This window comes from Labrus bergylta, chromosome 4 (genome assembly GCF_963930695.1).
Source record: "Labrus bergylta chromosome 4, fLabBer1.1, whole genome shotgun sequence".
NCBI classification, from domain to species: Eukaryota; Metazoa; Chordata; class Actinopteri; order Labriformes; family Labridae; genus Labrus; species Labrus bergylta.
Window position 1 is genome coordinate 27,925,515 of NC_089198.1, and position 25,413 is coordinate 27,950,927.

The following is a 25,413-nucleotide window of genomic DNA, read 5'->3' on the forward strand; positions in this document are numbered from 1 at the left end:
CCGATTGCCGCTGAGTGGGTTATTGATCCTCTCGCACGCATTTAAACATTGATCACGTCTTGAGGCCTCATTGATTCACCCGAATACATTTATATGCAACACCTATCGCTACATAAATCCATCTTATTGACATAACATTTGTAGGAATTTCACCTGCTTTTCAGACAGTAACCAGGTCATTAGTGTCTACCAATCAGAGCTTGATACTTCAGCTATGAGAGGTAGAGGAAAATATAAATCAATTGATGAAAACTCTTGTGGTATCGATTTATACTTAGACTTGAGAGTGTGAAAAGCTCTCTGTATAAACTTAAGGAGTGCCATATGGACTAACATGACTCTCAGTATTCAAAAGCATAGCAATGAGGAATCCTGAAGAGCCCCTATCCTTGTACTCCCACAGCAGCCTCCCGAAGCTGAAGCAGAAAAAAAAAAATCTAAATATGCCAGTGATTACATGTTCATTAGCTCCGCCACGCAGTCTGAAGAGCTTCTACTTAAATTCAGCCGAGGATCTTGGAACATCTGAGAGATGAGACACTTTGCCGAATATCCTTAAGGGAGGAGGAATATAGTGGAATCCAGTCGCAGCGTGGTGTGATGGTGGTATTTGTTTTTTGTCCCCATTTTTTTTTTTTTTTTTTGCACTATTTTTCCATCTCTCAAAGGATAGATTTAACACAGCCACTCCAACATTAAATCCTGAGCACACTTCAGCATGTCTGTGTGCTCATAAATCTGCAGGGATCTAGGAGGAGGGAGGTTTACACATTGGATTGACTGTAGTATTGTCTTTTGAAGGCCTTTTGTTTGACTGGGAGGCCTTGAATGGAACAACGATACAGGTATTTGGGAGGGTGTCATGGAAAGGACAATGGTGCTTTGATGATATTCTTTTATGGTGAAGGTAAAAAAAAGGACTTACTGCACTGGTGGCCCTGGACCACGATGTCTTTGATGGCCAGCAGGCCACGCTGCCCTGAGGTTACGGCTTCAAACACAATCTGAGGAGGAGAGAGGAGACTCATAACACCGGTGATAAATGGGCACATGTCTTCAAATGGCACTTGAGTGAGGCTATCCGTGTGCACAGAGAAGTCCAGCTTCCTGCTAATGCGATATTGCTTTTGGCGGGGCTGCAGCTGGTCCACACAGCTGCGGGCCAGTGACATTATTTCCACAATAAGTCACAGTCCATAGGTGTTATGACATGCAAGTGTTAAATTAAGTTTGAGCCTTGAGACTATTAGCCCACAGTCTGTGACAAACACATAGTGAAGGAGGGATGAACAACTTAGCATTACATCAATAATTCAAGGGGTTGTATGTTTCTTTTTTTTGTCAGTACGAGTGTTTTATCTGCACAAGCCTTCGTTATATATTGAGACATTTCTCAGCCCTTCACTTGCTGTCAGAAGTCAGTAAAGTAAGAAGTAGGTTTGAGCACTACTTTGGGACACATGTTCCTCTGCCTGCAGCCAACTAATCTTTTTTTTCTTTTAAATATATAAAGCATACACTTACTCCAGTCTGTTTCTCCATACAGGGATCATGCTGACAGGCCTCTCCTGTGGATTATACACTTTCTTTTGATAAGTATCTCATACATTCCTAGTTCAATAAAAACAAACTATTCCTTTGACGTGTCATCAAAATGGCACTTTTCAGGAACTGATATCTAATTATTAGTTTGCAGTTGTACATTTTGTTAACATCGCTTTTAAGTCATTTAAGTCAATGTAGCATCCCAACCTTTGACATACAGAAACTCCAGATATCAGAATTTTAGGATTCATTTTTACACTTACATTAATGAACTATTAGTGTTTTACTGCCAGCAGTATTTATATACAATAACAGTAAGATTTAAGTTAAACATTAGCTAACCTAACCAGTGTTATTCAGCAATTCAGAGAATGACGCATATATTTTCATTAAACATGATTTCGATCATTGTCAGTTGATATGTGTCCAACACGTGCGAATGCATCTGTTCATGTTCAAGCCAAACAGTTTAACAATTGGCAAGCTAACCGATACTACTGAGTTTGGTTCCTTCATCTCCGTACGGAAGAGCTCCACCTGGAAGGTACTGGGTGAAAATATCTCTATTAAATACTGAAATCTCTACATAAGAAAGTCTTTGTCAGGTGCAAACTGTTAAGATTAAAATTATATTGTGATTGTCTCTAATTTAGAGAGCAAACTTTAAAAAATGTTTAGCATTGACAGTTTCTCTAGGATAATAGGATTGACACCTAGTGATATACATATGTATATACATACATATATATATATATATATATATATATATAACTTGGGTGAATACCTGAATACTACAAAAAAATATGTTTCTGCATGTTACGATGATACCAGTAGTAGTAAATCTGACTATATATCTTTTTGAACAACTTGAGTAAACCTAACCCTCAAAAACAAATGTTAAGAGTATCTCGTTCGTGAGAAGGGCCTGCAGACGCATTCACAGTTGTTTGGGCTAACGTTACTTGGTTGACATGTTTGTTGCTCTCTGCCAACATAACATCTGAAATAAAGTGCAACTGTGCTGTGTAACACTAACATGACCCTATTTTAGGGACCAAGTACTCCCGAAAAACAAATGGCCCTAAGCCCTGACAGAAGGCGTGTCCCTGCAGAATGTCAGAGTTATGTACTCACTGGTCTGCAGTGATAAAAAGGGAAACAGAATGCCAGTCCCTTCCCAAACCCAGGGTGTGGTGCTGAGACCGATTACACCACACACAGACTACACATGTTTTGCATGCCATTATACCTAAATATAAGCTTATATCTTGCAGTGAATGGTATATTCAGTATATTAATGGGTATGTTCTATGTATGGTGTTACTCTGAAACATGTGTCGAAACGTGTCCTGCTCGTCGTAGCTAAGCTGCACACACGTACATATCTGAGATTCCTTTTGTAGCCGAGAAATGTGGAGGAGGAGATAGTTACCATTGTCATCTGGGAGGCAGGATGCCTTCAGATAAGGCTGTCTAATTATAAATTTCTTTTTTTGTCTCATGAAATATGAAAGTGAATGTCTTGGGTGCCAATTATGGCCTCATTACAGGCTAATTTAAAGGAAATTAAAAGGCCAACCACTCCATATATTGCCACCAGACAAATGAACTAGCCCCCACTCTCTAATTGAAATCCTTTGTTTGTGCAACAGACATCAGTCAGCCTGCCTAATAGCTGTGATATAATTGATTTCAACATCAATGATAGTGCAGTGCATAATTGGGCCTGACCCGCGGAGTGAAAATATTCACATGGGACGAAAGCTGTTGATGTCACAGGAAAGTTCACTATTCTCATTTGTCAGAGAGACCAACAGTGAACCCGACATTCAATGTCGACATCGCCGCTCTGGCTATCCCTCAGGGACTTTGTTAAGTACTACATTACAGCAGGATTGATTAGCTCTGCCATAGTTTCTACTGTATTGAAATCAGGACAGATGAGGACACTTAGGTTTTTCTCTCTTATTGGTGCACCGTGCATATAGGCCCATAAAATAAATAAATATATATATATATATGCAGTAGGGATTTCATTGTATGCACAGAGCACATATTTTGATTAGCATGTGCAGAATATAATTGCACTCTGTATTACATGGACTGGAAACAGTGTTGAGCAGTTTTTGAAATGCATGACAATCTCAATTAAAAGTTTTAGGGATGGTCTGACAGAAGAGTAATTATCAAAAAGCTGAAAGGCTCATGATGACTAAAAGCCTCACCAGTAATTAAAAAATAATTTCCAAGTATCAGGTGGCTTCCCTTTGACAATTGCGTAGGTTTCTATGCAATTAAAGACACCTATAATTAGCGCCATGTTGTTAATTAGTGACAATTTTAAGCATTGGTCCCTCTTCTCTTGACTGAGAATGTTAGCTAAGACCATTAGCATCTTCTGATTTACCCGTGTTGTCAGTTTGGGTCTGGAACAATTACAAACAAGAGACAGGCGACCTTCCGCTGGGGTTTGAAAGGCAACAGATGCTGGGAATTTCCCTGAACACACTGGAAGCATCACATGCCATTTTGGGCTTAAACGCTCACACTATGTGCAGAGATTTGCTGAACAGAATGTCAAATTGTTCAACAATCACTGATCTTTACTTAGAGTACAAAAAAATAATGTTGCTGTTGTTGAAATTGTATTGAATAAAGCGAAGCAAAGTGATTATTTCCATTTTCGAGACAGTCATGATGAATCTTATTTAGCCTTGTGGATTTGCATTGCATTTTAGCCTAATATGCATTCACACAGGATGGACCCAATCACAATACGCTGTGCCGACAGACTCCAATCTTTAATTGTCCACAGCTAAATCTAAAAACATTTCACCAGACTGTCTTTGTATGTTAATGCCACTCAAGGGTCACTCTCTTATCAACAGAAAGCAGTGACTATTAGCGGTATCTGCAGCACATTCTGTCCTCCTCCCCCCCTCTTATGTCTTTCTTTTGTCCATGTGCCTCTCGTTAAAGGTCCTATCTGGCATTCAGCAGTGAGAAGCTCAGTGGTGTGCCTTGTTAACTAACTTATCAGGTTGGCTATGATGAGCAGCCAGGAGGACTCCCCTCTGCTCCACAGTGGACCAGCTCTGCACGGACGTAATGAAATAATTCACCACGGGACTGGCTCCCACTGGGAGGTTAAGGGGTCTCTCTGCATCAATTAACATTTGGTGGACTTGTGGAACAAGCCCTGCAAAGACTAATAGTCAGGCAAGTGTGAAATCACCTTGCCCCAGCCAGCAGTCATGTGCATTGGTAAGTGAAAATGAGTTTTCAGAATTGGAAAAAGAGAACGGATGGAGTGGAGGGAGAACGGATTGCCATGGATACCAAGGTAGCCCCAGAAATCTATAATCTTAGGTGTTTTGAATGGGCCATTGTGAGATTCTTCTTTTTTTTTTTTGGACCTTCTCAAATAATAAATGCGTCTTGCTCCACCTGGAGAAAAGGCTTTAATGACTTTGGTGTAACTACAAAGGATGCTTACAATGAGCGACCTAGTTTTTTGATGAGACATAACCCAGAGGAGAGCAGGGTGCAGACAACACTTCCTCACCTGGTAGAAGTTGGGCCAGTAGGTGCTGATGGCCAGCTCCATTTGTCCCCAGGAGCGAGAGGCTGGACCCGACACGTTCCAAACAGGCATCCCCATGGGACTGTTGTTTTCTTTGATATAGACATTCAGGTGGCCCGGGTGGCTGTTGTCTCTGCCTCCTATGTAGTAGTGGAAGGTAACGCAGTGGGTGTCATTCTCCCGCAGCTGTGGCGTCAGCAGTAAGGCCTTCTGCCCCGCAAAGCGTCCTGATGTGTTCACCATCATGTAGGCTGAACCTGCAGCATAGACACAAGTTGTGTTTGATGAGCTGAGCGAGTTTTACCTCAGCAGAAGTTCAAACTGTGTCAGGAAAAATTATATGTGCAGTAAAATGTCCAGCAACAGTTATTACTATTCTTTTCATGTATTCAGCAGTACACTTTATGACTGTAATATAATAATATAATAATATCATAAACTTTATTCATAAAGCACCTTTCGAAACACAGATACAAAGTGGCTTCAAATAAAAACTGTCCAAACTAGAAACACAAAAGAAAACTTAAACCCAAACAATTTTAATATAATGAATAACAAAAAGAAAGTTAGACAGAAGCGTTTTTATTTTATAAATGTAATAGAATAACAAGAAATATTAGCAAAATAAACAACTTAAAGTCATTGGAAATAGTCTGTGTGAGACAATATAGTATTAAATTAATCAAACAATCTCTAAAGCAACGTAACCAATGTTATCTCAAGACACTTTACAAAAGAACAGGTAAAAGAGTGTACTCTTTCTTATATTATCTACAAAGACCCAACATTAAACCATCATGAACACAGCACTAAGCAACATTTAGCAAAGTTTCAATGGTAAGGAAAACCTGGCACCAAGTATTAGTGATCTTGGTGATTAGTGTTCAGCCAAGCTAATGATGCTAATGATGCTACTCATGATACAGTTATCCCTCAGCATCAGCTGCTACATTGTTTTTAGTGTTTGATTGCAAAGGTAGGCATGCTAACACACTTCACTAAAATATTGAATCATTAAAACATTTAGCCTGCATAATCTTTACACCTGAATAGATTTTCTATGACTATGTATGTTCCTCTTGCCACTGCATAGCACGTAATTATTTCTCTAGAAATCATTATTTCTCTAAAACATGCACTTTACTGTTCTGTTTTTTAACTTTGTCGATCGCTATCACATTGCCTTTGGAGTATCTCTGTTCTTCACTTAAGTAGCTCTGTGTATCTGTTGTGTCTCGATGCCTGCTGCAGATCTCGTTTCCTTCGGTATAATGATAAAGTTGAAGTTGTATTATGAGCATGTTAGCATGCAAATGTTAGCATTTAACTCAAAGCCTGGCGTACCTCAAGTAGAAGCTAGAATTAATGAGCATCAAAACACTAAAGTTACACCTTTATTCTTCCTCAGATACTGTTGATAGATACTTTCTTAGATAACATGTATGGTAAAGAAATCACACTATGTGGCAGATGAGGTAATTTTCGTAATGCATGTTTAGGGTAAGGTGCCAAAGACCAATGTGGTATTTATTGTGAACTAAAACACTCTTCCAAATTGCAACCACTTGAAATATGAAGGCTACCCTGATGTGTTTAAAACCTGTTCTAACCCTCTGAAGATAAAAAAAATATTGGAAGTGTTTGGAGGCAGCTGGTTATCAACATAATAGAAAGATCTCCGAGACAAGAAACAAATTATTAAACCCAATCAGGTCCTGAGGTTTAAAAGTAACTAAATAAAAGGCCTAATCTTATAAGAGCGTGAAGTGGGCAGGTAAATGACTCTTCAGAGACCTTTCCTATTAGCACTGAGAATTGTAGCGTTAATGAGAAAAACGCTCTTATCTTTGGATTGGTAGAAACACTCCAATCATTAGGATTTAACAAAATAGAGGAAAAAAGACCAAGCCTACAAATGCTGGGTATTTGAGACAAGAGTTTTCCCCTCAATGACAGAGAGGAGGGAAATTATGAGAAATCAATAAGTTAAAATCTATTTGCCAACCAAGCCCCATTTAGATTTTATCGCTTTGGTTCAATATTAAAGGTTAATCTAATTCGCTCCCCTCTTGCCAATAAAACACAAGTGAGAATTATTATGTTGGCAAACTCTCAAGGAGATGCAGAACACATTCTATTTGTCATCATCCTATTTAGCTTGGCTCGGTAATGAGATGACACAAATCGTAACAGCATTTGAGGCACAGCCAAAGAGACTCTGTTTTATGTGGAAATACATCTTTTTTGGAAGTGTGGTAATGATTGGAACGCACATTTTGCTTGGAGGTGAAACAAACAACCTGTTAGCAGAAAAGGAGAAGCTCTGCTCGACTGCTTGTGAGGCAGAGCTCAAAAACAGTGGAAGTGAATCCTTGTCATTAGACGTAACATCTGGTGATTCACTCAGATATGGTGTTTTAAAAAATAAATAAATAAATAAAAAAGGTTTAGGAATGTCAACTAAGTCAGCAAGCCAGGTACCTGAGTGTGTCAACCAAACAGCCTCTCACAAAACCCTATTTGCTCCATCAATGACTCGAGCTCGCCCACTTGTTTTGTTGTGCTGCACTCGTAACGCTCACCAATTCCATCTGTCTCCAGCCTCAGATAACAAGTGGGGGTTCTGTCATGTTTACACAATGAAACAGAGAGGAGAGGGAGCAGAGGAGCAGGAGGAGGAGGAGAAGGAGGAGCAGTGAGTTGTGATGACAGAGTCAGCCTACCCAGCTTCGTTTGTCTGGTAGCAGCAAGTTGTTATCTTAAGAGGGTACGTTTGGGACATATAACATGAGGGGCTGTGCGTTTAAATGGCGTCATAATAATCTGCTTTACATACATTTTTAGATCAGAAAAACCTTGCTTATCAATAATACAAATTTGAAGTGTGGATCATGGGCTCCTCATGGGCCAGGGAACTGAATATTTTGGCCAGAAGTTTGCTGTATATCAATCTGCATATAAATAATAAAGACAATTCTCAATGACCAAGAGATTATAAAAGTTAGTCAACACAACACTTGGAGAACAGTTGTTGAAAAAAAAAGTTGTAACCCATGGTCTTTGTCACTTGGTGGAGCTTGCTCAGCTGTCATGGAGACATCTCGTTGATGAGAGCAACCAACTACTTTGCCCGAAATTCCCAGCCCCACCCCCCTTCTGGGAGAAAACAGTGCACTTAAAATGACTGTACCGTATTTGACATTGTCATGTAGGCTAGCTAACATGACTTACAAATGAACAGTTGCATCCACTTAAGCAATACTACAGCTTTCAACTTATAAAATAACCAATACTCTTGTGCAAACGTTTACAAAATCTAACATTTTCTGTTTTTTTCTCAAGTTTTAAGTTTAGGTGATAGAAAACTTTATTGTCCAAAATGACATATTCACATTCACAGATTCATATTCAGATGAGTTTCACTGGAGTCAACATATTACATAAGAGCTTAACATTATAACATCAACAGAGAACATTTAGTTTATGGATGGATGGATGGATGAATGTTGAGAGTTGGAGCTTTACATTTGGTGTGAAGGATGTAACTCGGCCATGGAACACTGACAGACTGTCTTTGTCTTTACAGCAGCACCTAAAAAGGTGCATGTCCTGCTTTGATTGTTATTCCACCCATATCTATGTAACATTCACAAAGTGGAAGTACATTGTGATATTCAGGACCAGTGTGCTATGAAGAGAACAAACATGTGGGTTGCTTAGTTGTAATGTTGACTTCTGCATCCGTCAAAGCATTTTGTGAACCCTTGGTTTTAAACGTGCTACATGTATTATAAAGTTATTATTAAATAATATAAAAACCAATGAAAGACAACAAAAGCACAAAAGGAACATTACAATAGACCTGTGCTTTGTTACGAAGAGTGCAATCAGTGCAAGAGTGAAAATGAGGCTTAACAACATAAAATATAAAATATGGTGTAAAAACAATTTAAAAGCTAACACTTGTAGATTGTTTAAAAATACCTATTCATCATCATCATGGCTTCCCTGTGTAATAGATGTACCTGCACAGCGTGATGTCCCCATCATGATTGTGAACAGCAGACTGCTGTTCTCCCAAAGCATTTTAATGTTTTATTCACTTTCAGTTTGTCTCTAAGTACAAATGATGAGGCTCATTATTTTTGAGGCTATGCAGGAGAGTAAAGTACTCGCAGAAGGGCAAGAGAGGCGACGACTTTCGGCACCCTTGTTTGTCTAGCCTCAATCAGGAGCCTCGATGTACGAAGAGCTCTGAAGTCTCTTTAATAACATTCAGCCATCTGCTCAGGTGTCCAGAACATCTTTGTTTTGTTTTTTTCTCCCTTTGAGGGCATCAGCAACCCGAACTGTGATACCAGTTGATGATGTTGGTATCAATTATTTCCTCTTTGATTAGAACAGGCTGTTTACTTTTCATTTCAGATCAGTCACTTTGTGAAAGTGTAGCTCAAGAGATGAATTCACTGCGCAGCTCGTTGTTTGTAATTACAGATGAAGTATCAGATCCCTCAAGCTACGTTTGTCCACTTTTTGCAACCCTGATCATTAAATATGACTGAAACCATGATAGGTGCACTTTGTAACTAGCCTCATATTTAGTATGGTGTTAAAGAAATGCACAGATATCTCTTCCTTACAGCCAGGGAGGTTGCAGAAAACCGGCTTAAACATCCTGTCACCAAACTTGAGACCTACACATCGTCTTGATATGGGTCAGTGAACCTGAACACAACAAGGGGACAGAGTCTTTCGTTTCCTCATTACTGACCACCATAAAACACAAGACGACAGTATTTCAGAGTGACAGGGTGCCGCTTCGTTGTGCTGCCACTGTCACTGTCTAACAGAAGTAAAGGGGACGACAGGAAAACATTGATTGTCATTCAGTTTCTGTGCTCTCTGAGCCTAATGACCACATACTCTGCAGGACCTGCTGCACCATGACAAGCTAATTAGCCAGCGCGACTAAGAGCAAATTATAAAGACACTGTGTTAGTTCTGTACTAATGTGCAAGTGATGCACAAGGGGGTTTTCTCTCCCTCTCCTCCACTTTCTCTATCTATTCCGCCTTAACAATGGCGTGTTAAAGACCAATTAAAAATACAGAACTCCCGGCACACTCAAGGCCCTGTCTCTGCATCTCTGTAAAGGCCAGGGCTCGGCGATTGTCTAAGGTATTCAGAGGAACAGATTTATTATTATTCCAATGTAGGCCACCTTCACCTTCCATTACAATGATGGCTGAGCAGTGAGAACATCGAGACTGGTAATGAAAAATGAATTAGTAATAGATTTAGTGCTCCTGCTGCAGATGCCACATATTCATGTTGCTGTTTAGAAATGAAGGGCACACGGCGGAAATAGAAATTTCTAACTGTCATTAGAATTGGATATTTGAAATATTATGAACAAGAACACAGTATGAACGGGGACTGATTGCCAGGCCACTTAATAGATACAATGATTGCTTGACCATTCATTGTCAAATACCTTGAGTAAGAAGGTGATTATAAATGTGGCTCATCATTCGGTTGTGGCCCCAACGATCTTCTGGGTTAATCCCAACAAATCCTTTGCATTAGTCAAGTGTTTTGAAAAGTCCAAGTCTGTTTAAAGGCCTTGGGGAGCACTGCATGTACAAGTGGTATAAAGACTTTTGTTTCTCCACAGGTTGAGTCATGAAATTTGATAAATAAACTTTTCCCATTTTATTTTGACTTGTTGCTGTAATGAGTCAAATAAATAAGCTTGCTTTGCCTCAAGTCATTCTTGCCAAATTGAATTGTGGGTAATGTCGCCAATTTTTGTCAAAGTCAAACAATGGTAGAAAAGATAGGTTAATTTTTTAATTAACTTTTTGGTGAGTTCAAAAACATTATATATTTAAATAAAAAAACATTATAATAAGTGCATCATTATAATAAAATAAGTGCCAGTTTTACAAATATTAAATTCATTCAGGATATTTCCTCTTCAATTCAACTACAAACAAGCCCAACTGACAAACCGCTTTGATATGTTTGCATGTTGAAGATCAGCTCGTCTTGATGTGGAGCGTTTTAAAGGAGCTTCACAGCTTTTCCAGGAAATTAAGAAATCCAAATGAACAGGCTAAGATGTTTAATGGTATAATCGGCCATTAAAAACAGAAACATGGACATACTCCAAGGGAAGGCATACGTCAGGTTATTACTACGGCATGTCACTCGAGTGGTTGGGGGTTGGCCACAGCTTGTGTCAGACTATATGAAAAAATGTTCCTTCAGTTCAGAGCAGATGCTAATGACAAGCTAGTAATCACCTAAACTAAATACCTTGATTTGATGTTTTGATGAAGACTTATACCAGGGGAATTCTCTCCGTTCTTACTATTTCCCTTAAACTATCTAGTTTGACAGTAAAGACAATACTTAGAATGGCTTAACAGCGTCCATTGAAGAAATAAAATAATAATTAAATCATTTGGGAGTATGTAGAGAAGTGGTTCTCCAAGTAGTCTTCAAGCAAATTAAGCATGATGTAGCAAAAACCATCACCTGGTTAAGTGGATATGATTTAAAATTCCCTCCTTGCTTCCTTTTCTTAAAAAGTCATGAAGTTCCACCTGATGGGAATAAAAAACTGATATAATTTAGTTCCCTCAAACAGTGTACTGTCTTATCGTAGCCATCAAAGTCTATAGGTTGAAGGTATTTAGATTAATTATGAGTTGAGTGATGGTCTGAGCAGAGGATATAATTTGCGGTAATGACTAGCGCTCATTATTTCTCCTCCATTCAGGTCCTGAACTCTGTGAAAATCATTATGTGGGGGGAAATCAGAATGAAGGGGCGCTCTTTAAACCCAAACCCTCCAGGTCTCATTTGCTAATAAAATTCACAGAGGTCACCGCCGCAGAAAAGCACGGCTGCCGCTTCGGAAATGTCAATGAAGACGGGGCTATTCTCACTGTCTGCCACCAATCAAAAATGCTCTCGCTGTGAGGGTGAGGCTGTTAATGTGAGCAGCCGTGGCCTCCACTCAATTTTCCAGAACTTTCCCTGTGTCCTTTGAAACATGAAAGGGGTCTGATAAAGTAACACTGAATAAGTTTGGGCTCTGCATATGAAGGAGCTGCCAGGATTCTTTGACAGTGTCACACAGGTTCACCCAAAACCATCCATCATGCCGAACACGTTTCAGCGCTGTCATTTCAGTCAGGTGGAACAACTGACCCTTATTATGCTCTGTGACAGCATCCTTTGTTGCTGTGTGTCAATCAGCAGCAATTCTCAATGGCTTAATATGTCATCTTAATATGCACTACGCACTATTGGCGCGCCACTGTATTAAATGGGTCGCATAATGGCCCATTTGGCTGATAAAAACCCATTACACAACACAGACTCTTCATGTGAGTCACCTCGCTGCATCATTAGCCTTAATTGTACATACCATGCACACCAATAAGAAAAGACACCATGCAAATGTGTCCTCCATCATGACAGTACAGGCTGCTGTCATAATCCTGTTTAGAGTCATGGGGGATATCCTGTTCGTTCAGACTGTGGTACACTTCTTAACCCCACCAACACGCTAAATTGAAAATCACAGTCTGTCATTCGCAGGAATTAATTTATGAATTGATCGGATGCTGTAATTTGCTGTTCTGTTTTGTCCCCTAATCATATAATGGGGTCTCTCCTTAACCTCACAACCTTGCCAACGCTGTGCAAGGTGTGATTTCAACACAAAGTTGTGAATGGCTCAAAAGCAATTAGCTTATTTTTCGCAGGATGGTGCCGTCCCCTCCCCCCCTCCCCTCCCTCCCCTCCCTCCCTTCTCAACAGCAAATCCCATCTTTCGCTGATGTGATTTAAATTCTGATTAAATTTCTGACGTCCTTCAGTCAGTGGGTGTTCTCGCCTCTCATAATTTAAGTGGCTCTCCTTCTTCTCTTTCATTTGAACATCTCACAAGGCGGCATAAACAATACTGGTTGTCCAGGTAAGGCGGAAGGGCTTTGTCAATTTATTACCAAGAGTCAAGAGTTTGACTTTTAAAAGGATCTGTGTATCTACATGTGGTTCTCTAAGAAATGAAACCTTCTGAGTACAAGGTTTAGATGCATTTGCATTTGCATTATGAATGTCAAATAAGAGAAGATTATGGTTACCCAAGAACCTCATTTTGCCAATCCTTGACTATTGTGTCATCCTCGGCCAAGGACGTGCTATCAAAACAAAGACCCAGTGCAGCAAAGAAACAAAAAACTTCAATTTTTCTCCAGCAACATATTTAGCAAGGACATTAAGAATACAACAATAAGTCATTTAGCTGGAGATCCATTTGCTATTGTGCCTATTATAATGCGAATATAATTAATATCAGTCAGGGGACCTTCTTTCTCCTCCCCCTCCTCATGCCATTATTCTCTAGAATAAGTCTCAAGGGAGAGTCAGGGAGCAGCAGCCGACTGCTGGCATCAACCATGACACCATCCCAGAAGTGGCAGCCTTTGCACCAGCTGGGGCTCACTAAAAACTGCTTCCTTCTTACTGGCATCTGGACACCCCCAGCACTACAGTGCAAACTTCCTCAACAAGTCTGCATCATCAATTCATCTCCTAGACGGTTGCAACATGTTGGAAGACTAATAAAAACAGATATCAGGGCTGAATGAATGAGAGAAATCTGTTGTTTTTTCTTTCTTTTTTTACAGATGATAAATGTCTCTGATTTAAGTGTAGTAGTTTTCCCTTCACATAATATGCAATCCAAGCCAATATCCAACTCTGACAGAAGTGCGTCCAGCTCAGTTCTCCAGGGCTGAATGAGTGTGGTCTTGGCTGAGATAGTTTTAGTATCATAGTCCAGGACAGATGAGGCTTCTCTGTAATAAAAAGAGTGACAGTGACAGGGGGATCCTCCAGTTGGCTCGGGAGAGGAGACACACTGGGGAGTGCCCAAGCAGACATCCAGAGACTCAAAACTGGGCTGAGCCACCCTGAAGGAGCCAAAGCATGCAATCAGGGCCGAGCGGCGGGATAAACAAGACTACTCTTCATCCAGACGTAGTAATTAGGTAGAGAGCAGAGTGTTGTAAACAACCCCAGAGTTTCAGGCACTGCGTTCCTCTTCTTCATGTGGCCACAGGGCTTGTTTCCCTTGTTGCATTTCTTTTCCGCTTTTAGTTCTCTGTTATTTACATGCTGGGATGTAAGCTGGCCAGTTTGGTTGCAATTTGTGCTTTTGGGTATGAAGGAGAGTCCTCAGTGGGTGGCCATGCAATTCTGCAAAAGGTCTATCATGAGTTTGTTTTCTACTCTTACTGCACTGACACAGCTCCTTTAATCAGGAAGCTTCTTATTGTCCTCAGAAGGCTTTGATACATGTTTTTCAAGGAGACTTGGATAGTGTGCAGATTTCAGTGTTTTTAACCTTTAAAGTTATATAATGCCATTTTAACTTTTATTTAATTTTAAGAAAATATGACATGAAGATACAATCCAGTATCTTTGGCTTTTGCGTGCCTGTAATAGGCCCCTCCTTTCCATATTCAATCATTGGATACCTTACCTGTACATCTGCATGAACTCCCCCTGTGCACTCATTGGGCATACGATAAAACAAGTGAACTAGTCAAACACGAATGGGAAAAAGCTAATTGGTTAGTGATTTACAATATGCTGTTATTTGCAGCACGCTTCTGGGAGAAGGCAATATAGGAGTTTAAGAGAAGGGCTTTGGGATGTTTCAAGAGGATTCTTTCGTACTCCATCTGGTTACTCCACATTTGCCTGCCAAGCTGTAACAAAAACCTTAAATAATACTAATGCATTATAATCTTGGATCAGTCTTTAAAAACTTTAGTCGGTCAAATTTGTGGATGTAAAAAACATATTTTGTGTTTGAGTGACACTTCAGTGTATTCCTAAATGCTTGATGGTTCTTCTGAAAAACCCCAGATGGACCTTTTTTCTTTATTTTTTTCAACCAGTACCAACCATTTATTTATGCTTCATTTCTACATATATGTGTATGGCAGTCACGATATTGAAAAGGTTAGAAGAGATGAGAGAGGCCAAAACAGACAGGACTTTTTTTGCCTGATGAAAGTCTAGTACTGAAACGTTGCCAGTAAATCTTTGTTTGCAAGTTAGACTGTGTACATGAGCATACCTTTACATTTTGACGGACACATTGTTCTCCTGCGCACCTGTCTTGTGAATGGGATGTGCAAAGGTTTTTTTCTATTTAGAAGAGATTGTTGTCATGACAATAAAATATGGTTGAGGTATCATAATGGCAACATGTGACCTCACACACTTATGGAACAGACCACCTGGCAGATAATAAAGGCTTCCTACTGCTTCACACTGTGGAGAAGTTGCCACCTGACTGAAAATGACAGCTGACAGTGATCCTTCTAGCAAATGTATGCTAATTAGCTCTCACCTATACTTTGATGATGATGAATTTCTTGCCTTTCCCTTAACTACGTATTCATAGTTTTCATTCATTTGACTGGCGCCCCGGAGGGCTAAAAGAGTTTAGGAAAGTGGTGGCCACCATTGCACACTCCGTGAAGCTTCTTATCTTACCATCCCTTCAAAACAGCACATGTTTAAATCACATGGCAACCGCAGAAAAATTATAGAGCTATTATACTGCAGCTTTTGGGCATTTGTTGTGATCCTTATACTCGCTCCCAACACGGTTTTAACCGCTCAAAACAGCAAAGTCCTCACCAGACCTTCACTCTGTTAATGTTTAAATATATCTAGTGGAGACTCTCCTTACACAGCTCTAAGGATGAAAGCCTACAAAAGTAGGGACAGCTGTATGTACATTTGATGTGGGTGTGTCAATAATGCTACCATTTGGTAAAGTCACCATCATGGAAATGCTTAATAATGAAAAATGAAATAATACTTGCAAGTCTGTGACAGAATAACTTCGGGAAAAGTCAAAGTACATCACTATGAAATCCACACCATCGCTTTCCACCATTCATCTAACACACTTAAGTAACTGAACTATGTGTACGAATACAACAAACTTTATTGTATTCATACACATAGTTCAGATTCTTTTGAAACACATTTATCACTGTAGGAAAATATCATCAATTTATTTCTTTCTTTAATCATCTAAAGATTTAATTTTCTCTGAAAACCAGAGCAAATAAGGTTGAATTATTGATTAAATCATACGTTCACACTGGCATCAAGAACACCTCTATTTGAACAGACACTGCCTTCAACCAAATTTAAGTGTTAGAGGTACCAATGGCTTCTGCTCAGAACAATCTGTTCTGTGAGTATGATAAGGTCGTTGTGTGAAGATTCATAAGTACAGGTTGAGAGTGAGGCAGCAATCAGAGGTGAGATAGCTTTTCCGCCAGTGTGCCTTTCACCTAAATGCATTTCTACCCATCAACCCCCTCTCCAGTAGCCCTAAAACAATTTCAGCCGTCAAGCACACTACATTTCACATCCCTTTCAATGCAGCCAAAGAGGAGAGATTACAATTTCGCACGGCAGGTTGAGTGCTCACACTGAGAAATGGAGGAAGAGCAGCAACCTGTTAATTACGCACAGTTCAAGATGCACAGGTAGAAAACAAGCCTGTCTGGAGTGTACTTAGAGTAGGAAGCACAATCAGGGACACCACTTAAGCAGACATGGGATTTTAATCAGATGTGTTAAATTTAGACCGGGCGCGAGGTGTTAATTTGTAGGTCAAGGCTTTTCCAGATTTCGCTGTAACCTTTGCCCAGCCTCCATGTGTCCTGACATTAATCAATTGGGATAGAAAATAGTAGACACTTCCCCCGCCATGAAAAGCAATTTCTCCGGGGCGGTCCAACACACATCATCCTGATCTGCACACAAACAGGTCTGGGCACTGGCTGCTTAAAATTAGTGAGGGCCTGCTAATTAATTCTCCCTCTGTCACTAGGGGGGCTCGGTGCAATCTATCTGTGATGCAGCCTTTGTGAGATTAGGCGTCAGATAGAGGAGGAAAACAATATCCATTAGTTTGCAACGCTACCTTTGTTATAACACGGGGAAAAAAACGTCATTCCATTAGTCTAATTCCTTAGGTGCCTTCTGCTGAGTGCCGGTGATATCTTTGCATTTCAAATCAAATGAAAAGCGATCAATGGAACATTAAAGAGACAAATGGTGTGAGACAGACACAAAATGCAGGGAAAGCATTTTAATGAATTTCAATATGAAGCGGCCTAAAATGCTTCTTTAATCAAAAGGGATCTGAATATTTGGATATCAAATTTTTCTTTTGTCTCACTTTAGATGACAGTTGCAAAGATCCTTTGAAGTTCACACTCAAGTGGATAGAAGATTTATCAAATATTCTTTAATTGGTAAGAAAAGAAAAGAAAAAGTCTTGGATGTCTCAAGAACAATGAAAGATTTCTCTTTAAAGTTTCTGTTAACAAGATCAAGTAGTAGATGAATATACATATATAAATATATATATATATATAACATTTAATCAATATTTATTAGCCCCTAATATGAATTTGTTTACATGCAGCCTTACAGTATGTTTTATTTAAAGTCCTAATCAGAAGAATTTATTGTTTAAACGCCTAAATCATCTGACTGAACTGGCTGTTACAGACAAAATGCTTTTAAAGGACAGAAACTGTAGCAGATTAAAATGTATCATGTAATTGATCTGAAAAATTAGAAGCATGTTCAGAATATTTATAATCATTGTGTGTACAGCTAGCTCATTTTAGCCACTCATTGTTCTCACTAGGATGGCTCATTTCCCCCCACATCTACTCCTGCAATACAGAGGTGCAACTTAAAGAGCGAGTGTTGTTTGATGGTAGACTGGCATCACTTGACTATTTCAAAAATGCTAATTAGACTAAAACCTCAGCAGCCACAAGCAAAAAATGTGGCAAAAACCAATCAGAGCCACCAAACCTGAAACATGGCAGAAGGCTGCTAGGCTATAGGTACTAGTTCCAACATCCAATTCATATGATTTATTTAATCTGTAATTTACAACAATGTACAACATGACAAGAATAAGTAACCAGCATTTCAGCATAATTGGAGCTACCATTTTGTTTGATAGCACTACGGAGAAAGCAGATTTAGAATAATCCACACCAACAGCAGCTTGGTTGTCAAGTAAAATGCCTGAACAGTAGCGATGTTCCTAGAAGACAAAGTTGATTAAATGCACATTTAAATTCGGACAAGTCGGCCACAACGGCCAGTCTGAAGTTAAGAAAACAATCATCGAACAGTCACAATTGTGACAAGTTACGCAACACGGCTGAACACTGGATCACTGGGGGTCTTGGGGTAAATATTGTCAAATAGGTTTGCAAAGTGTAGCCAAGGTAAGCAGTGTTTGCACCTCCAGCCATTAGTCCTCCTTGCAGGTTAATGTCAAAATGCCTGTGCTGAATGTGGATGCACATCGGTTCGGTCAAGTTCACACAGCCAAAACATTCAAATGTATTCATTTGGTACATCAAAATACTATCTAATTGCTCGCCGCTATGAGTTGCTACCTGTCCACTGTGCTAGTTTTTATCTGGGTAGTAGAGCATTATAGCAATATGACAGTAGCCATTAACTGGAATTATAGCCCCAGCTAGTAACAGGCCTGAATTGATACAAATAATAATCATTAGTTTAACTCTACTAGTAAGTCTGTTGCTGGCTAGGGAAAGTGAAGACATTTAAACATTTAGTAGGCTAATCGTGCAAACCCCTAAACAATACCTAATGTTACATTAATTCTTAATGGCCTGACCTGAATCTAATTGGATGGGAATCTGTGAGAATAGGAGTGGGGGCAGACACACATTTGCTTGAGCAAATCAAAAAAATGAGCTTTCAGATCCGTGTTGTTGCCAGGATAGTAGGATAAGGGTTGACAATTTGATGTTCACCCACACAGGTGTTTTTAATTATTTGGGCTGATTAATAAACCAGGACAGGTTGTAAATAGGTGTAGCTAAGGTGAGAAGTTATGATGTAATCAATTCTAAGCACCCACAAGTATCAGTACAAGTCATCAAGTCCTCCTTCACAAACAGTTTCTTCAAAATTAACAGGGTGCTGGAGCTGTCAGTCAAACAAATTTGTCCACGCCCACATATTCTTGAAAGGAGGTCTAATCATGGTCTCAATGTGAGACGGTGCACAGAGGCTTTAAAGTCTTTTCCCTTGGCTTGTAAACACTTTAACAGGGAGTTCGTTCTAACTATCCCGTGTCCCATTACAGAATAATGCATGATTTTTCTGCATTATTCTGTATGGTCAAGAAGTCATCATTTCTCCCATTCTCATGCCAGTGTCACTGTCCTTACCTGAGGGCATCCATGGGTCTGAAGAAGTCTTCTCTCTGGTAGTGGACTGCTCCCAGTCAAGGTCATCGTCTCTGCCTTGGCTGTAACCACAAGCTGCCAGTGGCTTCTCAAAGTTACAATCACCTGTGACAAAAGGAAGGAATGTATATATGGTTATACAGTTTTCCCATTAACTTGCTGTTCAAATGAATGCATCTATAAATTAAATTCCCCTTCCCTTTCCCCTCTTTTCCCCCAGCGGTATTCATAATGCAATATGCCAGACAATGAGATGCATTTAAGTGAGACAGAGTGAAGGATTACTAGAGTAGGCGAGGCACAACATACATTACCATCATTAGCAACACGGCAGTCCAATTTCACAATGACAAGTATGAAGTGTCCAAACTCCATCATCGTTAGGCATTATGTTCCAAAACTGCACAACCATCAGGGATAAATTGATTTATTTTCCTTGCCCGCCACAGAACTTTGCTGTTCATGCGCCCTTACTCCACAGAGCCACTCTAATCCTTTTTACAAGCTGCTTGTAAAATGACAGCAAGCAACCATTAGGGCCAGGCTTCAACAAGGCTCGGCGTGTGATCGATTAATACAAATATCCCTTTATCCCCCCCCCCACCTTAAAGGCCACACAGAAAATGTAAGAGTTGAGCTATTTTCCCCCCAAAGTGCTTTTCAATCCACTCATAAATCTACAAAAAAGCATGTCAGAACAATATCTGGAGTTCACACTGAGTTAAAGAAAAAGAGTGCAACGTAAAGGTGGCTTTCACACAGTGGGAGGCAGAGAAGACCTAGAGATTTATAGGAAATTAATATAGCTACCTTCAAAATATGATCCATCTGTTGATAACAGATGTACAATGTAATATCGTGCTTCAATCGGAAAATGCTTGCTTGCACATTGTTATTAATTTTCTAAATACAGATAAACTAATGTGTTGCCTGTTGGGGTGTCCTTTGAGCCAGAATCTATGCCAGGCCAAAACCAATATCTCATCTCTTACAAGCTCCCTCTGACATTCTGCTGCATAAAGGCTACGAGCTGGGGTTTTTGTTTTCCCATTTATCTCTCTGGTGACATTTACAGTACACGTGCAAATGAGTGGCCAAACGAGGAGAACACAGGATAATTAATATCCAGCTGCATAGGGCAGCCTAATGATATATTTGCTGCTTTGTCTGTTTTTTGAGGGGGTGGACATTGAAGCGGTAGTGAATGCCAAAGTATCACAGGGAAAAAGGATGAAGAATTGTTGAGAGCTTGTCCAGAAAATCACTGCCTCTTCTACAACGCCAAAGCAACCTGCTAGGATTAGGAGCTAACATGTAGCCTACCTACCTGTTAGCTAGCCCAGTTTACTGCCAAGTGTGAAACATTAAAAAGAAACAAAATAGTAACTGTGAACAAAGCAAAAGAAATTTAAAAAAAAAAGAGGCAGATATTATTTTCAAGCATATTTAGTAATATACTACTTGAAATGTAGATGAAGAGCTCAGTGCCCCCTAACCCTAAGCTAACACAAGTAAGATTGTCCTCTGTCATGTACACACAAACAAATAGCTTTTCTATCAAGTGGTTTAAAAAAGCTTAATTAAGCTTTGGCTAAATATTCATACCTCAACAGGGAATTTTCCTTTAGCCCAGCCATGATAATTTACCATGTCGTCCACATACATTTTGAAGTGGCTAACTGTTGTGTGTTGAAAGCGCTCTCAACTAGCTAGCTGTAATAGAAAATGGAAGCTAAAAAGATACGATCTTTGTAAAGGTAAAAAAAGAGGCACAGGTGTATTCAATGAATGAATTAAGGTTTTAATGGCTCAGGGATACTGGTTTATGAGGTCTGTCTCATGTCCTTATAAACTCCATTATAATATGAATAGATGTGAAACAAACTATCCTTCATGTTTATCATCGACACCTGATCTAAAACTTACTTTTTAAAAAATATTTAATGTTTTTTTGATATACTGTATAATCAAAGGGGCCTTATTACTAGCAAGGTGTAAAATTGCCTCCACGTTTAACACCTGCAACATAGAAAAATTAGGACTAATAATATAAAAATCAAATAAATCGACACAAGAATATATACTATTCTAAAATGGGCAAAACCGTCATAAAGAGCTGTTTAAATCTAAATATTTCAAATTTACATTTTAAACGTAACATTTTGTGGCTCAGCATGAACAGTTTAGTGTGCCATATCTTGATATTCAGGGAAATGAACCTTGTCTGAATCGTGAACAGTTTTAATTTGTACATGTAAAATAATTATTTTGTCGAATTGTAAAAACTTGCCTATCTAACATACAAAATGTTTATTTACATATACTTGACTTTTACCTCCGAGTAATTATATTATGCTAAGTTCATTAGCATTCCCTAACAGCTGTTAACTGCCATTGTATAATTGGGTGCAAGTTAGTTCATTATTCTGTGGAGGCAGTGAAGCAATGGATCCACCTACAGCAGCATTATACACAGCCTGTGCAACCTTTAATGTCTATTGTTGAAGAAATATGAAGCAGCACTTACAGGAGGCAAAAACCTTTATCTGACTGAGTAAATCATAATGACAAACAGTCATGAATCAACATGCCCTGAAGTGAACCTCTCAACCCCCAATGTTTCTATGGTCAACGGGGGTCAAACTGTGGTTGTTCACCTCCTCCATGGAGGCTTTGCTGAAAAAAAAGCGTCATGCTAAGTCAACTTTTTCTCTACATAAAAATATTCATACTGCCAAGATGCAACTTGGAGAGCATTAGTATGAGTCTCTAGCTGCAGTGTCACAGGGACTGGCTCAGATCCATCAATATTTTGACTCAATACTTCCAGGATCCTTCGCCCCATGCCGCCCACCTTCCTCTCACAGCATGGTGGTGCTCAAACAAACCCAAAGAGGTGACTTTTATTGGTGTTTGAAATTCAAATGGATGGCATTGGCAGGTAGCTGAATGTATTCCGAGTCAGTGGGTGACAAGAGTTGAGGGACAATTTCAAACACTGGAGGAAGAAAAAATCTACAGAAGGAATATGTGTAAAAAAAAAAAAAAACAGAGCCCATTTCTTGTTTAATTTTGAGTGGTTTCACATTTCCTAAATGTCAGCTCTTTGTTTAATAATGAATCAGGAAAAAGAGAAAAATCAGGTTTCAGTGTCGAATAAAATAATTCAGTTTTTATTTTTCAGATTGCGGCAATGCATAAGTGATTGAAAAAATATATCTCACCAATGTTACTTACAATGGCCACCGGTAGTTGCCATAATATGACTTTTTGGTGGATGAGGGGTTTGGTTATAGCGATATAATGTTTGACTTTCTTGTAAACTTTATTTTAATAGCATGCAAATAATGTATGGCTTTAATGATGCAGATGAGTTCTTTGATGTGCACCATATTGCTAGACTCTTGCCAATACACTGCCTGACACTGATCATTTTTTAATGCCAGAAATTGATACAGAAAAACTAAAAATGTTTTATGTTTAGAAGAGTAATTACAAATGCAATCCTAAATCAGAATTATAAACTGAATCCCATTGTGCAGCCTCTTTGAAACTTACTTTTGATTCTGAATGGATCCGAACACACTGTGTGGGTTGAAACCAATTCTGCTTTTTCATTGACAGTTCTGAGAACTCACAACATTGGTTGCTTAACCTGAACTGTTTCGACCATTAAGACAGGGCTAACAGGGCTTGAACAAGCAATAAATCAATTTGCAATGCTTTGTTGGGTTAGACACGGATCTTTGTATCAGACTTCAATATGGGGAACTGCTTCAATAACGCCTCTAACTTATTATTGATCTGCTGGAGAACTGTTTGGTGCAGAGGTAAACATTAAAGCATCTTGTTCTGCACAAATTACATGGAAACTTAAGCTTTTTTAAATGTGGGAATCTGCCATATTGAGCGCCGTAAATCAAAAGCAAAATGTTTCAATCACATGTTGCTTGCCATCAATATAAGCGCCTGCCTTTGAGTCAAGAGACTGTACACATGAATGCAGATGAATGCATCAATCAATAGCATCATAATAGTCCTTCTCTCAGTAGGAGGTTTATATCGTTGCCAGTGTGTGGCACAACCCCCATATAATCAGCCTCGACAGCTGCTGAAATAGATATCCCAACGAGGGGCTGCCAACTCTCTGAAGGAGATTTAACTTTCAATAAAAAGCTTCTATGAGGTGTGGGTAGTCTGGGTCTACAGATGAATGTGCTCCACCCTGTCAACATTCCCCTTTCAAGAGACGCAGGCAGCTTGAAGCTAAAAAGGTGGCCCTAGATATGTCATGAAACAATTTATTCCTGAGTGAGAACACACAATGGTCTTTATATTCTCACGCAGAGTGCATTTCAAAGAAATCTATCCATCTTTTCCTGGACTCAGCCAAAGGCCAGAATCAATATCTCAACCCCTCAATGCTGGGGCCAATTTCTCCTAAAGATTTTCAAGTCAGACTTAAAAGGCCTTTTGTTATTGCACCTGTAACAAAAGTAAACTTTAAGCATTAAAAGCTGTGTTTGTGTGTGTGAGTGTGTGAAAGTCTGTGCACACAGCCTTCTCTCTGAATGAGAGTGGGAAGAATGGTGAGGGTGGAAATGGTGTCTTGAAAAAGAAGATCTGTGGTAAGGAATTAAATTAAAAATTAAAAAAACATCTCTTTCATGAAGCAGGTATTGACTCTTCTGCTCCACTTCTGCAGCTTTGTAAAGTTTGTTTACCTTTGTAAATTCCTGCTTGCATTATTTCGGTGTCTGACTGAATAAAAAAATCAAATTCAGGAATGCTGTTCATGTTTCTGGTCATATTTATAGTTGGACAAATAGGGAAATACTTGAGATCAATACCACTGTCATATCTGTATCTTATGTCTTAAATAAAGACACAACATAACATCTGACATGAAGCTTTGACCAGCTGTTAGTTAGCTTAGCTTTGTGTAAAAACTATTGTGTAAGAAACCACTTATTAGCAAGTTATGTATATTTTATTTAAACTGAACAAAAAATATATAGTGCAATTATTAACAAGTTGTGGTCACTTGTTTTTTTTGGTTTTAATGACTGGACACAGAGACTTGGAGTCTTGCCATCACATTAAGATTGCAACGCAATGGCAAAATGTTGAACACGACCTCTGGAATATAAAAAAAAAATGGCGCAGAACATGTACAGAACATATATAACACCTGTAAAACAATTACTGGCTATTTCATAATTGTATAGCATTTCTTACCTAGTAATGTTCAGACTTACATAAGCCATGTAACAAAGCAGACAAATGAACAACGGCACCATTAGTGAGGTGTGTCTCTTAGCTTGAGTGGCATTAGATAGAATATCCCCCCAGTGAGGAAACTGAGCCCTTTTCCAGCATCACCGCTGCTTCGGTCCCAGTGGCAGATATCATTGCTGCAAGACCTCCTTAGCCCCTCTGCCAATTCTGCAATTATCAGCCTTCCAACCTGCTCTGTCTGCCGAGGAAATCGCAGGTCTTCACTTTGCCCCAATCGGCCTCAATGTCTGCACTTGTTTTAACAAACATCTTGTCTGCCGGCGTCCCCGCAGACTGAAACCACAAGGCAATCTTGGGTAATTTAAAACCAATGTCGACTATCTCCCTCCACCAACGCCAGTTTAGAGCTCCAGAATCCTGCAGCTAAGCCCCTTAGGGACTGATAGGCCTTTTCACTCTGGCCCTATTTCACTTATCTATTGGCAGCTCCTGCCTAGTCCTATCTCTGCACTGAATTGCATGTACATATACTATCTGTTTGGGGACTTAGAACTGAGGGATGGGATTTAGACAATCAATCTCAATATCATTATCAATCACGTCTTGCTGTTCACCACATTGATTTGAGGGGAAATAAGGAAGTTGGAGTGGAGATTTCCACTGATAATCTGCCAGGCT

At 39.4% G+C, this 25,413-nt stretch overlaps 1 protein-coding gene across 15 annotated transcripts in view; it reads right to left on the reverse strand.

The window, feature by feature from the left end:
- LOC109980807 (protein tyrosine phosphatase receptor type M) overlaps positions 1-25,413 on the reverse strand; it is a 160,093-nt gene that overhangs the window by 100,749 nt on the left and 33,931 nt on the right. For all 15 annotated transcript variants that reach the window (XM_065954295.1, XM_065954294.1, XM_065954297.1 and 12 more), the window contains exons 2-4: positions 19,480-19,602; positions 5,111-5,385; positions 926-1,004 (exon numbers count right to left, since the gene is read on the reverse strand). In XM_065954295.1, coding sequence (XP_065810367.1) covers positions 926-1,004; positions 5,111-5,385; positions 19,480-19,602 — 477 coding nt within the window. The remainder of the gene's footprint in view (positions 1-925; positions 1,005-5,110; positions 5,386-19,479; positions 19,603-25,413) is intronic.